This window comes from Aythya fuligula, chromosome 3 (assembly GCF_009819795.1).
Source record: "Aythya fuligula isolate bAytFul2 chromosome 3, bAytFul2.pri, whole genome shotgun sequence".
Lineage (NCBI taxonomy): Eukaryota > Metazoa > Chordata > Aves > Anseriformes > Anatidae > Aythya > Aythya fuligula.
This window is the reverse complement of record NC_045561.1, coordinates 54,822,841-54,839,500: the sequence shown is the minus strand read 5'-3', so window position 1 is coordinate 54,839,500 and position 16,660 is coordinate 54,822,841. Positions and strand designations below refer to the sequence as shown.

At 35.5% G+C, this 16,660-nt stretch overlaps 1 protein-coding gene across 4 annotated transcripts in view; it reads right to left on the bottom strand.

The window, feature by feature from the left end:
* Positions 1-310: 310 nt before the first annotated feature.
* The window catches only part of ZDHHC14 (zinc finger DHHC-type palmitoyltransferase 14), a 107,402-nt gene continuing 91,052 nt past the window's right edge, over positions 311-16,660 (bottom strand). For 2 of the 4 annotated variants that reach the window (XM_032183597.1, XM_032183598.1), the window contains exons 6-9: positions 15,850-15,952; positions 14,088-14,197; positions 10,635-10,737; positions 311-1,562 (exon numbers count right to left, since the gene is read on the bottom strand). In XM_032183597.1, coding sequence (XP_032039488.1) covers positions 1,161-1,562; positions 10,635-10,737; positions 14,088-14,197; positions 15,850-15,952 — 718 coding nt within the window. In that variant the 3' untranslated portion in view covers positions 311-1,160. The remainder of the gene's footprint in view (positions 1,563-10,634; positions 10,738-14,087; positions 14,198-15,849; positions 15,953-16,660) is intronic. The other 2 variants (XM_032183599.1, XM_032183600.1) reach the window with 1 other exon arrangement.

Below are 16,660 nucleotides of genomic sequence, written 5' to 3'. Positions count from 1 at the left end.
ACTTCATGACACTGCCTCTGTCTTGAATCACAAGCTCCTCACCTTCAGCCACATAAGGAACATAGTGTCCTGCTTGGACTTTAATTCTTACTCTACTGTTTCCCAATACAGACTTGTCATGGGTACAAATACACATCTCAAACAAGATATAAGAGATTGTGAAGCAAAACTCATCATAACCAGCTTTTCCTCCGAAGTTTGGTTTCATTAAGTAAACATATCCCAGTAAACCCTTTACAAGCTATGTCCAACAATAATCATGATCTCCCCCTCTTTCCCCAGAAAAACTGGAAGGATAACTGTACACATGTCCAAGAAATAGAGGATGTCATTTTATTGGAGGTCCACAGGTAATTGTATCACATTAGGGAGTGGAAGAATCTTATGGTATGGCACAACACAATACCTCACTCTAAACACTTAAACAGAAGGTTAAATGATATGCAACATGATCAAATCAGTAACTCTCCATCTTCTAGGCACCACTGATAAATTTAAAATAAACTTTAATAATTGAAAAAATAATATAGTCCATTAATTTGTTTGTTGCACTGTCTTTAAATGAAACAGCACTTTGAAAGTCACAATAAAAAGCAGCACTTTCTCTTAATACCAACACCACCGTAACACATACTGTAGCGTGGCATGCAAATCCATATCTGCAGTCTTTTTTTTTTTATTTTTAATTTTGTATTACAAATGGAATGGTAATTTTCTACCTCAAATATTAGTAGCATAACATGTAAGTGCAGATCATTCTGGCCACAAGTGTGGTAAGCCTTAACAAGTGTGTATTACAAGAGCATAGAACACAGAGCATGACACTTACACCCAAGAATCTCTCTTTTGTACTGTACATGGTCTTTGCTACAGGCTGAATCCACTTGCTGTACCCAACTGCAGGAAACAAGATAATTGACCATTTCTGGTTCTGCTTAAAAATAAGATACAGTCACCATCAAAGCATAGCTATTAACAACCTGGTCAAAAAAATGCCATAGCTCCAATGATAAAAATAACTTGTCTTTTTAGTAGGCTCCATTATGTGATAAAGTTTCCACTATAGCCATGTTATGAAGTCTTACAGTGGTACTGCAGTGTCATTCCTGTTAAAGGTTTGTGTAGACACCAAGAAGTGGTGCGATGTTCATAAAAGCTGTTCAAACTGAGCTAAGCTTCACGAGACCACGTACTGAGTCTTCATGCAATGAATCCTGGCTGGCTAGACTCAGGACGTGCATTGTATGGCTGTGTGTAATAGGACTTCCACTTGGCAGCATCCCAGGGGGTGACGGAGCTTCTTCAGGAGTAAGAAACTGATGGCCTTCGTGTTCCTCTTTTAAAGGTATCATGTCTGTCAAACCTGTATCTGATGTGAGATTTGGCATGGAAGATGGTGGTGTTGGTTGCCCTAGAGTTAGAGTTGCACAAGGCCCACTGAGAGAAGTCTTTCCAGGTAAAGGTAGCTCTTCACTAGTTATGCTGGGCTCACTCTGTAGAAGAGGGGTGGCAGCAGCCTGCAAAACGAATTTAGTGCTCTGAATGCACTGGTCTTGGTCACACTGTAGAATGGAAGGGTGTCAAAATTATAAGGCAAAGAAAACAGGGTAAAAAAAAAAAAGTAGGAGAATGGATAAAAGACATGGAAAAGAATGGGATGTGAAGAGAAAAAGAGAGAGCCATTAGTATCATTCCATGGTTAGCCACCCAAAAATCTCATTGCATGCTACCCAGGAAAAAAAACCATGCATAACTAAGCTGGTGCTTTGGATTGTTATCAAAAATAAATTATAATAAACGTTTACAGTGTTCACATAAGAGATTTTGGTTACCTCCAAAATCCTTACTTTTATAAGTACTGTAATTTGAATATTTTGCTTAGTCTTGTTCAAAGCAATCTGGAAAGCCTAGCTGAACAGTCAGCATGTAACTCACTGCGTGGGGCACCTCAAAACCTCCCCGGCTCTAGCTGAGGGAAGCAGGCAGGTGAATCACTTCTGCTCTACTCATTTTTATCCTTGAGTAGCTGGCAGTTCAAAGAGGCCCAAAGGCAAAATTCAAGCATCACTCCAGGGTCAAAAATACGAGGCATGTGTCTTGTTTTACTGGTTTTCACATGCAGGAATTAAGGTGCTACGGATGTTTTCCAGAACAAGAATTCCTTTGATGCAGATGGTTTTATACAGATATAGTGTCAACACAGCCTCTGTGATCACAATTTTTATTTTCCAATCTAATACATTATATTCTTATTCTGGAAGACGTGTAGAAATAAGACAGTACTGCATATTTATTAGTTTGATAGGAAAACAGCTTTCATAATTTTTAGGCTGTTTCTTTACTAATTTAATCTTGACAATATAAAGAGTCAAGCTACTGAACAAAAGTTTTCTGGCAAGCGCTTTCACAGTAGCAAGCCAAATTCAGCATTATATAAATCCAATTAAGCTCAGTGAGTACTACCAGGAATGCTTTTGGCTCTGCATCATTCCTAAGCACCGTTTATACAAAGTTGTCATTCATTCCTTGAGATGACAAGACAGGCGGGTGTTTCAGCTGGCTAGGTGGCTATTAGGTTTTACTATTGCCTGATTCAGTTTAAGTTCTTCTTTCTAACTGGCATGGTTTTTGAGAGCTTCCAGACAATATATATTTAATATATTTATATTTAATATATATTTAATTCACAGCCTGATCATTTGTAACATCTGCAGATTTTTAAAATGCTGTTTGATTCATTTGCCACACTACTGTTCTGCTGTGCAAGAGAAACACTACAGTGATTGAATACAACTATAAATCCAATGCAGCAAAGAAAATTTGGAAGCAAACAGTAAAATAAGCATACCCTGAGTAGGACATGCCTATTTACTATTATTTCAAAGATTCCATTAAAGATACTCTACTTTACAACTGATTTCTTCAATCTATATTGTATTCCTAAAAGACTTTACAAATCCAACATCTATTCGAGATACTACCAATCATCAGTAACCACTGCTACTGACACTGCAGCAATTCCCTATAGTGCCCGTTATTTAATAAGCCACTGTGATATACACTATGCAAACTCATAGAAGACTTCTGCTTTCTCTTGTATATGATGAAAACCATCACTATGAAAGGTTCCCCTGGTATTTTCAGGTCCTCTGATTCTACAAGTTAATTCCATAGGTTAATGGTGGATGCACACACAATATATTCAGACAGAGTGCAAGCTGACTGCTTGGTTACAGTAGACAGGTAGTATTTTAAACACATCTGAGTGGTTTAGGACCCTGAGACCAACTATTTTCTGACAGGTAGAAGTCTGATCCTTACTCAGTTATGTATTTTCCAACACTTATGCTTTCAGAAAGACAAATGCACTCTGTTACATATATTAAGTTTATACAAGTTTCAGGAATTTTTTGCCCCACAAAATTATGAACAGCCTCAGCCAAACAATTTAAGTAGTCCATATAACTTCATAGAATCACAGAATGGCTTGGGTTGGAAGGGACCTTAAAGACCATCGAGATCCAACCCCCCTGCCATGGGCAAAGATGCCACCCACTAGATCAGCTTGTGCAGAGCTCCATCAAACCTGGCCTTGAAACACTTCCAGGGATGGGGTAAATTTCAGAGGGATTACTCAGAGGCTTAAAGCCAAAACCTTGCATAAGCACCTAAGGAAGAAAATGTTCAGGAGGTCTTTAAAGTCATGCTTTCAATTAGTAATTCACTGTGAATAACTCACTCTTGATTAATAATACTGTTATTCATCCCTGCTCATTTAAATTAAAACCATACCCCTTGAACTAACCTTACTGTGCAGATTTTAAAAATCTGTAACTGACTTTTCAAACTTCAAAAAGACAAAATCCATCTGCTCTAAAAAGCAGTAGCTAAAGTGCATGTTAAATAACAAAGGACTGCCCATAACCACTAGGGTTCCTTGAAAAAAAAACACACCAATTCTAGCAGCTGACTTAGTGCTTTAGTGAAGCTTCGGCACTGATCTTCAAAAGCAAATCATTACTTAATGTGTTCAGGCATACAAATACATAACTTTAAAATAGCTGGAGGTAATTTACTTGAATTCTTTGTATAGTCTGAATTAATTTTATTATTACTGAACTCTACTGCATTTCGACTGAATCAACATCGAAAAGATAAAGCAGCCTTATAAAGCTCCACTAAACAGAATGTTACAAAACTTTTTCAGGTACTATCTCTCTTCATTTTGTGACTTCCCTAAAGCCTCTGCTCTTATTCAGATACACAATTTCAATTTTTCTTTTTTCTTCCTATTTTTTATTTAATGAACAGTGATCATCATGAAATATCTTATATAAACAGAAAAGGCTGTAATCAGCTTTCAAAGGTGATTAGAGTTGGGGCTTATACTAGAAAAGGTAGACGCGTTAAACGAAGCTCTCAAAAACATACAATAAAAAGAGCACATACGCTACAAGCAGACTATTCTGCAGCCTAAACAGCTAACAGAAAACTAAAGGAAGAAACCAGATTTGTTTATAGGGCTGGCATGGTGGTTTTTCCTGGATTCCATATTTGGTTTTGAACTAAATGAAATCTACGAGCAGAAATTTGTCAACAAGACGATCTTGTTAACAAGAAAAAGGAAGCCAAGCTCTGAAAACTAAATAGTTAAAAATCTACTGTAAAAATTATTCCACCAGTACCTTCTTATTTCAGATCTACTGATTTTATTTTCCACTTGCAATTTTCACTGTTTCAGAGGAACAGCAGATTCCAAAGGTAAGACAAGTTTAATAAATTCTACAAGTACAGAAATTCAATTATATATATATGCATAGAAAATTTCAGCCATCTCTATTTTGCATTAAAAGGCACAAACCAAAGCAAATTAGACAGAGCCTAAAATTCTGAGTTTATTTCACAAATAAATACAAACGATTCTGCCTGAAACAATACTTTTAATTTTGTTTTTCTCAAGTCAGCTTTTTCCTAAGCTACAAAAAACATACACATTAACAAAGCTCTTGAACATGGCAATATTTTTTTTTCACATTTCTAATGCTAAACCAGAGGTTGTTTACTTTGAATTTAAAATTAACTTTGTTAAAATTTTTCTAACACTGGTAACATTAAAGAATTTTCACAGTTCTCAAAGATAGAGAAAAAAAAGAAAAAGTTGAATTACCTCAGCATCTCTGAATAAAGTACAAACACCAAAAAGATCAGAGGAGATCTCACAGCACTGACTGGCAGTGCTGAGCAGTAACAGAAAGGATGCTGAAATAACATACTAGTTGGATACTATAGATGGGTAAAGAGTGGAGGAATGGAGCTGCATAACTGTTCACAAGGGCTGTAGGATTCCACACCCAGAATCAGGTACTGTGCAAAAAACAAGCCACAAGCCCAGCAGGCCAGTGGCTTCACTAGCAAGAAGTACAGTGCAGTAAGAGTGGAACTATGAAGAGAAACAGCTCTGATGCAAAGATGAAATCACTTCTCTTTCAGGGATTTTACTTCAGACTAGCTACAGGTTGCTTTTATGGACTGAGAGCCCATGCATGGTTAGAACACTCTGGGGGCATTCCAGGAGCACATCTTCTGCAAGTAGCCTAGTCCATGTGCTCTGATCTTGCTCTGTGTTGGGAAAAAAAATGCAGCTAATATGCATGATCAAAAGAATTGCTTCTTCGCAATTCAAAGGAAAATATTGAAGACAATTAACTGCATGTGCCTTTAGCCAGTTTTAACTATGAAATAAAATGCTTTAATGAAAAACCTCTATCAACCTTGGCTATAGTAATGCTGACTTGGTAAAGTCCCTAAATTCTGTCTGGGGCAGTGAAAAAGCATATTTGTCAAGTACAACAGTAAATATTGAAGGAAACACCTGTAAAACTCTCAGCAAAGTGGGGCTCCAATCCTTGCTGATCTCTGTATTATCATAGTAGCACACTGGGATTGTCAGCTAATGTTCCCTGCATCAGCTGGATTCTTTTTTCCAGATCACTTCTAGAAATACTGATATGAACATTTGGGAGAGGACTTGCTGCATGTCTTACTGGTAAGAAACAGCTGCACATGTACTATAATGGCTCCTATGATTCACAGTGGTATGCGTAAGAAAGAAAACAAACTCTCTAACTAAAGAACTTGCATACAGGAAAGGGAGAAGTGGATATAAGGGAATTTGGCACACAAGCAGCTACCTAAACACTAAGAAGATAACTAGAACACAGGAGTACAAGTAAATTTCTTTGAAACAAAGAAATTAACCTGTCCTGATATAAAGGCAGTTGGAAGTAAAATCTAGCACTTAAGGCGTTAGAGAACTTCTAGAGACATCATAGTAAAAATAAACCAAACCAATTCCTCTTTAAAACAAACAAACAAACAAACAAAAAACTACTCAGAATGAGATGGATTCTGTGTTTCTTCATAGCATTACTAAAGAAAAGACCCTGTGTATTAAAACCCAAGAATCAACTCAGGCTTTTAAGATAAAGCTAAGTACTAGAAAAGTCAGATTCAGGTAACAGTAGCTGATGAGTTTATGCTGAAATAAGAACCTTTCCATAATACAAAGAAAATTAAACCTTTAAATGAAAAAGGAAAGAAGGAATTCAACATAATTAGAAAACTATGATAATGGTTGAGATACTGCCTGTCATGCAAAAACAGAACAAAACAAAACAGAAACCCAGCAAACAACTCTTTAGAACAAGAGGAGAGATGCTCAGGCAATTAATCTAATGAAGAGCTTGCAATAAAAATGCTATAGGGAAATACTTTGGAAACATCAGATCTACAGATTATTAGCTCTAAGTCACCATGCTTGTCACTTAGATAAGGATATTAAGAAGGTAGCTAATTAATTTACTGGATTAATTTAAAATTATGTTGGGAAAAAGATCAAAAACACTGGAAATATACCAAGAAAAAAAAATTATATGTTGTACCAGCCTTCAAAAAAGTAAATAGAGCTTCATCTCTTAGTAGAATAAGGTAGATACTAAGAAGATACCAGGAGAAAAAGCTCTTTTTTTTTTTTTTTTTTAATGAGATCTAAAAAAAATTACAAAATGGGTCTGTGAAGCCCTGATGATAAGAAAATCCCTGACTTTTGAGATTGTGGCAGAGTTAATAGCAAGAATAGAGTAGTGTCTATATGAAATATTTGAAGTTTTAAAGGCAAAATTATCATAAAAGCTTTTAAATATAATAATAATGCCTCACAGATGGTATGCTGAATAAGAGAATTTATTGCACTGAAAACAAGTGTCTGGCAACTTTAAACGTAGACTGATATTTGTTTTGAAATTAAATGCAAAAATGATGATCTGCTAGGAGATATATTAAAATAAATGAGAACAGAATATAATACTAAGTAACCTCCAGAGACTTAAGAATTGACCAGAGGCTGGTTGGATGAGGCACAAGAATTCTAGTTAGAAAGATACCATTCAGTGGGTAAAAGACATGAGGGAAGCGATGGAAAGAGGGAAGGAAAGGAACAACAGAACACAAGTGAGAGAGCAAATGCTCATTAAAACCTTTAATATCAAAGAGCAAGAGACATTTTAGCGCACTATATGGATTTAGTATAACGGCTAGAAATTAAGAGTCAATATAGACATAAGATGTAATGCATTCTGGAATAAAATCCTAGGAGACGTGCCATAAAGGTGTACTGGAACACACTTCAGATTTCTGATAAATGACTTCCTGGACTCAGAAGTAAATCGCTAAAATAACATTATCATCTCTGGTGATGTATAAATGGCTAAACCTCTGCCCATTTAAACAGTATTTATGGACTAAGACTCTGACCTACATATGATCTTAATTTAAGGAATTTAACTTTCTTTGTCCTTTTCTGAACCCACACTAATACGAGCTGCAGTTTTTTCAGACTCAGCTCCTTCAACCAGCCAGTTCTTTGGGGCCTACCTGTCTCAGCTCCAAGAACACATTTTTCAGTTTAAGCTTCTGTCTTTATTTCCAAGAGGTATGCAACCTTCCAGAAGGGAAGATGGAATCTTATTCCGTGTATTGCATAACCTTTGTCAGCGAGGACAGCTGGTAAAAAGGAAAACTCTTCTTCCACAAAGACATTGCCTCTACCATTCTCCATCCACTACAGTCTTGGGCTTGAGCCAGTCAATGCTTTAAACTTTCAATCACCAAAGGAAATTTTGATGTTCACTTCTGAACTCCCAGCAAAAAGAATTCTAGAGAAGCTTGCAGAGGTTCTTTCTCTAAAATAAATGGGATGTTGTGTGCCTTTTTTTTCCTGTGCCTTAAAGTGTACTCCACTGTCTTTCATTCAAGAAACTCCAGCAGACTTTTTTTTTTTTTTTTTTTTCAGAGGAGAGCAAGTGAATGGCTGGTGTTCCTAGTACCACTGCTCCCAAACTCCTGAAGAAGAGTATAAGATGGTGTACTGGGAAGAAAGATGAGAGAGACTGGTAACATAAAGCTTGGAAAAGCAATAGAGGTCACTTTATAGGAAAACGTTTTAAACAGAATGACGAAGTTTTACTTGATTAATTCTGTCTAAATTTAAATTGGAACAGGAAATCTGGTAACCAAGCAGAATGGATGAAAGCTAAGCTAGCAGTAAGGTGAATTAATTTTGTTTACACACCCAAAAAAGTCCCATTATGTGGATGAGATCGAGATCTTAACTGCGGATTAGGGAAATCAGTTTTGTTGTTTGCTGCTTTATGAGACAGGAAAGAGAAGAACAAAGATAGGTACAAGGTCCACTGAGAAGAGCAAAAATATCCACCTTAGAAAAAAAAGAAAAAGGGAAATGTGAAACAAGAACAAATAAAAGGCAAAGTTATGTTCCACTGCACTGCTGCCAGCAGGAAACACATTTATAATTTCTTATGCTTCAAACAATTCAGGAAAGAATGTAAGATTTTAAATAGGGAAGAGAAAACAGTGCTAGAGATATTAAGCAGGTCTTTAACAGTTTGCAACACAACAAAAGAGAAATTTTAACACTAATATGCAGCTGCTACTAGAATCTGACTGGTCTTCCATAGAGACCAGGAATAACACCCTGGGGTGAAATGGTATCACTGTCTCAAAGAGTTCCTCCATACAAGACATGGCCTGTTACATTTCTAAAACTTCTTTTGTGAGCTCATTTTCAGGAATGAAAGCCGCACATTTCAAAGCATCTCTAATAACTGTTAAAGAACCTAAACCTTTCTTGGCGTAAGTACCAATATAAGAATATAAGAAGTTAAAATCCCTGAAGAAATGCATTTGCGTATTTACAGGTACTACCCTCGAAAATCATAACAGCTGCCTGTTTGACGAAGTAATACCATAAAAGATTTCTCAGTTTCTAGAGACAAATTTAGACAATCTTCTATCTAACTGAAAAAAAGATTTGCTCATTAACATCTCATAATGATAGTATCTTCTTACAATGTGAGTTTAATTGCTATAATGTTAAGATAATTTAATGCTAAGAACTTACTGAGGGCTTATGATCATAAATAATTAGTCTTGACAAAGTCAGGAAGTTTGGGTAAACCCTGGAAGACCTCAGGCTATTTTTAAGTTTTGCTTTCTTTTCCTTCTTTTAATTTCCCCTTCTCTTTTCAGGGTTACTTTTTTGAGAAAAATTTGCACAAAGCATTACCTTGTTCTACACAAATGCATCTCACTGAAGATTCAGACTTAATGTGTCCCTAATACATTTTCTCATTAAGGAGACTAACTAATCTTCCATTTAATTCTCAAAATAATAAGCAGAAACAGGTTAGCAACTAGAGTAAAATTTTTATACCAGTTTATCAGCAACACTAAAACTATCTGTCTGGGAAGATGTTAGAAGGCTTTGTGGCCTCCTCCTTGTGGCAGAGGAAGGGGGTACATAACTCATGGCTTCTTGGACAAAATCTTAGAACCCATGATAACGTAAAGATATGTGGAAAACAATTCAGAAGTAGGCACATACGTAAGATTCTTGCCTTTGGAAAAAGATCTCTTTCAGTTATTCTCCTTGGCACTGGAAATCCTAGCCTCCATTATAATAGCCATTGCTACCAGCAAAACAAATCCAAAAACTAGCAGTAAAAACTATTGGCACGGTTTCAGAAATGTTTAAAAGTTTTGTTGTTACAACACAGTTGCCATGTTTTGTTCATTGGAAGTTCAGTGTTCTCCTGCTCTTTATTCAATACACTTCTCTTCCTTTTTGTTCATCTTTGCTTTTTAGAGCACGTTAGTCTACACACACCTGCAGCGTACAAGTGAAGGAGGAAACACAGTACGAGAAAAGTGCTGCATCAAATAACAATCAGTTGGAAAGTGATGAACCAGAGCAAGTCCATAATACTTGAATATTCCAGTTCAAAACAGCACATGTCAACAGTACAAGTCAAAATGCCAGTATATTCAATAAATCAGCAGTGTAGAAAAACTTTTTTTAAGAATCCATGAGCATTAACTATTACACTTTGTGAAACACATTTAAAAAAGCCTTGTTTTTCTTTCTTTACTGTTAATAAACAAGTCATTCTACCCAGTGTCAGCTGTATCCAGTTAGTTATTACTTGATTAGTTCACATGAAAGTGGAGAAGGAAAACATTCACAGGGATCTTGATGAACACTATGGGATGATTCCTACCATGTTGCTCTGAGATTGTGTAGCCCCATACATAGTGATGCCATTTGATGGTCCTGCTAATTGGGGTGTATCTGGTTGTATAAATCCTCTTCTGTCAATTAAACTATGGAATAATCAAAATAAAGAAAAAAAGAATTAGAAATATTTCAGATCAATAACTCTGCAATTAAAGAAAAAAATAATAGCACACAACAAACCTTAACGCACTACCAATAACTTCCAATGTCCCTTTTAATCAACTGAAGAAGTGTAAGACTTCATTTCTACTCAACATCAAGGTTAGTACTTCCCTGCAATATTACTCTCCATATAGTTATAATGTGCTGCTACTCCTCTGGAGGTTTATCAGGGACAAAAAAATTTAAAAGCTGACCAGCAGGTACTATGAAAACATGCATTTTAAACCACAGGTGTGAAAACAAATTACAAATTACAAATCTCATTACTGCATTTTGATTCAGAATCTACTTTAAAGTTTGTTTTTTTTTAAAAAAAATTATTATTCTGTTCCTAAACCTCAAAATTAAAGCTCAAGTACAAAAATACTGATTTCTTAACAGCTAATTAACCACAACATTTAGAAAGAAAGAAAGAGGAACTTTTGTTCAGACAACTTACTTGCCAGGTGCTTCATGACAGCTATCTAACACTGCTCATAGTGCTCCACTATTCTTATCAAAGTGATGTACTCATAAGAAATTTGAAGAAAACGAAGAGGGTTTGTGGAGAAATTAATAGAAAGAAGTAAGAATCTATGTAAGATTATAAAAAAAACAATGAATGGAATCACCTGATGTAGCTAAAATTCCACATACAATTTTTCCCTCAGTTTGAAAACTGTAAGAGTTACTATGGTTTTGACATTTAATAATTATATAAAAAGCTGAATGTTCAGACACTAGTACTGTGTTATACGTGTGGATTAGCTCATATCACTTCTACTCAAAACAAAAACTTTTCAGAACTTTTTTTTGTTTATGCTTCAATTCAAAGATGTTTTAATTAAATATAATTTCAATTATAGTTCCATACATTTTTAACTCATAAATGACAATGTTATTTTCCTGTGTCATGAACAGTGTTGCTTTCCATCTGGAAAACTGCAAGCTTCAGAAATCAAGAATGCTGTAAAATTTTAACACACACACGCCAAGAAAAAGAAAAAAGGAATATCCCTTTTTAACCCAGGATAACAAATTTTAACTGGAGGTTTAATCCTTCCTGTTACTAAAACATAAAGTGTGTTTTAAGACATTCTTGTTGTAAGAGCTAAAGTCAGCATAGAATTGGTTTTATTTGCTGATTTATAGAACCTCTAAATCCCCTCTAGGTCAAGATAGCCTCAATTTTAAAAGATAAGAACAGGACGTACAGAAAAATCTAAGGCGTTTCTCCTCTCCAAAGCCAATGATGTATCCACCACTCAAAAAACAATTTAAGCTCTTGTCATGAAGCTCTGCAGAACACGTTTTTAATGTACACTCAAAACACTTAGAAATCCATCTGAAATTAAAATCTGTCTTGTGGAAAGCACTCCTTCCAAAATCAGATGCTTGAAAAAAGTGTGTTATTATATTAGATCACTAGTTAGACCTATGTTGACAGCTATGAATCAAATTAAGATTTCAAAGTTACTGTTGAGAACTTGTAAAACGCACTCTGAATTTGCTAGCATGTGTTTCTGTTGAGAAACATGATATTTAAAGGAAGTGAGGGAATTTTAAACCATTATCTCAATTTGCAATCCATTTTCAAAGGTACTTGAACCTTTTGCATTTTAAGCTGCAATCACTAATAAGCTATCTTACAGTTATTTAAGAAAAAAAAAAACAAAACAACTTGAATATGTAGTGATTTAGTGATTTGGCATGCACCTGAGATTAAATACTTCAGAGTGATCTCGTACACAAGTGGAAGATTAGATTCTTTGCTAGATTTCAAATCAGGAAGGAGCAAGAGCCAAGAAAAAAGTAAGGCTATAACTTTTGTTTTGAAGTAAAAAAAAATTTATAGTCACAAAATATCTCCCTGCAGAAACTCTATGTTTACTTTATCATCTAAAAGAAATTATATTAGTATATGAAATTTAGGAAAAAAATGCACAACCTCTGTAAAAACACAGGAGCCAGTGCCACTCTGGTTTATTGTGTGTGGTAATTGTATCAGTCAAAGCAGTTATTTCAAGCAGTAAGAAACATTATATACTTTTAATAACTATCTCCATGTGAAGTTAAAAGGATTTGAAGCAAGGCCTTGAGTTTTTATGTCACATAATTCTATGAAAAGCAAAAAAGCAGGAATAAAGGGTTGGCTTCTGACACCATCCCCAGAGGCAGGAAGCAGAGGCAGGGTTACTCTTTACAGGGATTACTGCGTTAACACAGTACGAGGAAATCATATCTCAGGTATCTATCTCCTTAGGAAAAGATGCCAGCCTCTCCTGCTGACCTCCTGCTGCTCTGTGGAAGAATCTCTGGTATTCACAAGAGCAAAGACAGAAATCCCACTTCCAGTGAAGCACCTTTGCCTCTGCCATTTCCTCTTTCTTTCTCAATAGTACAGACTCATACCTACATTATTCCAGACAAAACAAACCAGCTTCAACAGACGAGTACTATCACAAAAATAATCTATAAAATGAAAGCCATTTTCTACAGAGGAACTAGGCCTCTGCTGTACACTTATTAGATGAGCTATCTAATCACTGGGCACTGAAGTAAGAAGAAAAAGTTGTGTCTTTCCTGATGCCAGTGTTTTTTTCCTCTAGTGTTAACTGTCTTATATTTAATTCAAGATGAAAAAAAAAACACACATAAAAACATATGCAACCTTGACTGTACAAATGTTTTGGATCTGTAAAGTGAAAAATATATGCAGCAGAAAAGAACCGGTAAGCTTTCTGTGGAATTTCTGTGGAATTTGGTTTAAGAGAACCAAAATCATCTTGGTGTATAAATGTTAAGAGTAGTACTAATAAAAAATATTGTACATTTAAATAAAGGAGTTCTGAGTGAAAAGGCAATAAGAACAATTATCAAACTAGTTGTAGAATCAAGGTTCCAATGTATCGCTCTGTTAGATCCATGTCACATTTGTTAGATATATACAAGTCTAATTAACTTTCAATAGCCCATCATGCAACATCTAATTATTACATTTTTTTTTTTTATTGCCAGCAGTTACTAACTGCAGTGGCAAAGGTTCAAAGAAGAAGTTTATTTTAATTTCAGACATCAACCTTAAATCCACATATTTTACAGGATCTGATCACTAACTTAGTCTAACCACAGTTTACTGTCTCTTTAATACTGAAGAACAGATTTACTTTACACTTCTAACCGACAGTAAAACAAAACATTATTTTAGTTGAGTAAAGTCAAGAAGTCTGAAAGAATATTTTTGTATTGATCATCATGTCTTCATTTACACTAACAATATTTTTGATACTCTTACCTTGGAGAGAGGGGCCCACAGAGTGCAGCACAGCAATTAGTAAAGATGTTGCCATAACTGTATGGATTATAGTTTTCTTTACCTCTTTTATTTGACCATGATCCTTTAATCTGAAGAGATATGAACAAGACGCATCACATATAATACAATATGGAAAATGACAGAGGCAATTTAAGGGTTACCAAAGCAGCAGCATGCTGCTTACATCAGAGGCAGACCAGAGAAAACCCATGATTACACTTTCCTAACAGCTTTGGACTGTTATGAAAGCTGAAACCTAAAATCTTACAAGCAAGCACAGGCTTTACCTCAATAGATTTAGACAGCCCAAAATCTCAAAGGACCAATATACTCACAGCAGGAATTTCAGCATCTGAACATGTTTTGCATAATGGTCTAAGCTTAATTTTACAAATATTACAGCCTGTTCTACAGAAGAGGTTTGACTGCAACATACCATTATAGCCAGCAATAGAGCACTTGTTTCCCATACCCTTGGGTAACTTCTCAAGCTGTCCAATACCACACAACATCATTTGCTCCTACAGCCCACAAATGGTTCTAAAATATTATGGAGTAATTGCAGTCATTACTGCCTTTTAGTCCATACTATGCCTTCTTTTAGACAATCTTACTTTTCTGTTTGTGAGGTGCTTGAGAGCCTGGGTAATATACCTTACGGTATTCAGCTGGAAATGTGTGGCTTAAATGAAGTTACAGAGGAGTTTACTTGAAATTCAGACATATTACACTGCTACAGTTCCCTACTCTGACTTTCAACAGTCCATAAGAAATTTGAGAGCTCCTTGGTTGGATACCTGATACAGAGGTACAATTCATTCCTTGCCTGCTTGCTAAGTTTTTCCTGGTTGACTGGTATTTTTTTCTAGTTTATAATTGTAACTGTGAACTTAAAATAATAAAAAACCACAGATTTGACAGTCCCAAAGATGCTACTTCTACATTCAAAAAATACCTATGAGAAAAGTACAACAAATTACACTAATTTTAAATTTACAGTAATTTGTTAGATTATTTGCTCAGTTCCAACATGCTTTCTAACATTAGCTAACTAGCTTTATTTCCTTCTTTCATCCATTTCCTATCTCACCTGTTAGTAAAGGAAAGACATATCAAGCCTCCACACATAGTTAAATATAATTTCACACTAAAACAACAGAAACCTATGTGCAAAATAGGACAACTGTAGAAATGAGAAAGTTGACCTTTGAATTAATTACATACTCCTTACTAGAGGTTTTAGATCTTAGAGTGACAAAGAATTTCAAACGAAAAATATGATAAAAGATGAAATTTTAGAAAATGTTGAATTCTCAAAATTAAAGTAAGTGATTTTTGAGTCAAATGGTATTTAGGACTCCAGGTAAAGAAAAATGCTGAAAATTTAGTAGTTTTCTACTGAACTGAAGCATATGAAATATACTCATTTCTTTATCTTCTCTTTTCTGTACTACATTTCCTATTTCAAGGTACAGGTCCTGGGGGTGTACATCATAATGGACACACTGTGTAACCACTACGTCTTCAAGCCACAACTACAGAACATAAGAGCTCTTCTCATATTTTGAATCAAGCATGACCAGGTTACTTCCTTCTTTACTAGTCAGTCATTCTCAAAACTATGCACCTATGAGTGGAGCGCTCTAAGAATTATGGAGAAAAACTGCATATGATTAAAATTAGAGATCTTCTCATCACTACAATATAGAAACATGTATGTAGAAATATACTATGAACTTACATCTTCATTTGTTGTTTGATTGGAGCTGATCAAATACGTGTGAAAACCTGAGAGGCCTACAATGGACCATACAGAGAAAAAACACACCACCGCTTCCAACACAGTAATTGAAAGTCAAGGAAATATATGCAAATGCAAATGCAAAAAAAAAAAAAAAAAAGATATTATATCCAATAACAAGCAGTTACAATCACAAAGTTCAGGGTAGTCAACTTCTAGTCCCCAGCTGTTTTCGAGATCTTTAGGGCACTTCAAAGGGGTCAGCAAAAGCCAGACTCAGAAAAGCAAACCTATTGTCAGTGCTTCAGTGCACAGACCACTGTGCACCACTGACAGCAGCAAATGTTTAAGGATCTGCACACTGAAAAAGGACAAACTACTGAGTGGCTCTGATCTCAACTGCTGAAATTCAAACTTACACGTTCATTCTGTAAATGTCATCACACTTCTTTTAAGATAGGTACATATGGGTACGTATGTTCTCATAAAATACGAAGTCAGAAAACTGCGTCCCAGTTTTATTTATCTAACTGTCCTGTCTTTCTTCTGTTACTGTGATTAAGATGCAAAACATGATGCTAACACTAGCATCAAAGTGCATTAGTCCAACTAAAATACAAAATTCACTTGCTCTCTCAACCCCCCCTGGATGTATAACAACTGAATACATTCTACTCTATAACTGTGGGGGTGTCCAAATGGCCCAGCCTTGGCAAATAGCCAGGACAACTGTTAAGCTTGTGAGCATAAACAAAATCACAGAATGGTTTGGGTTGGAAGGGACCTTAAAGACCATTTAATTATAACCCCC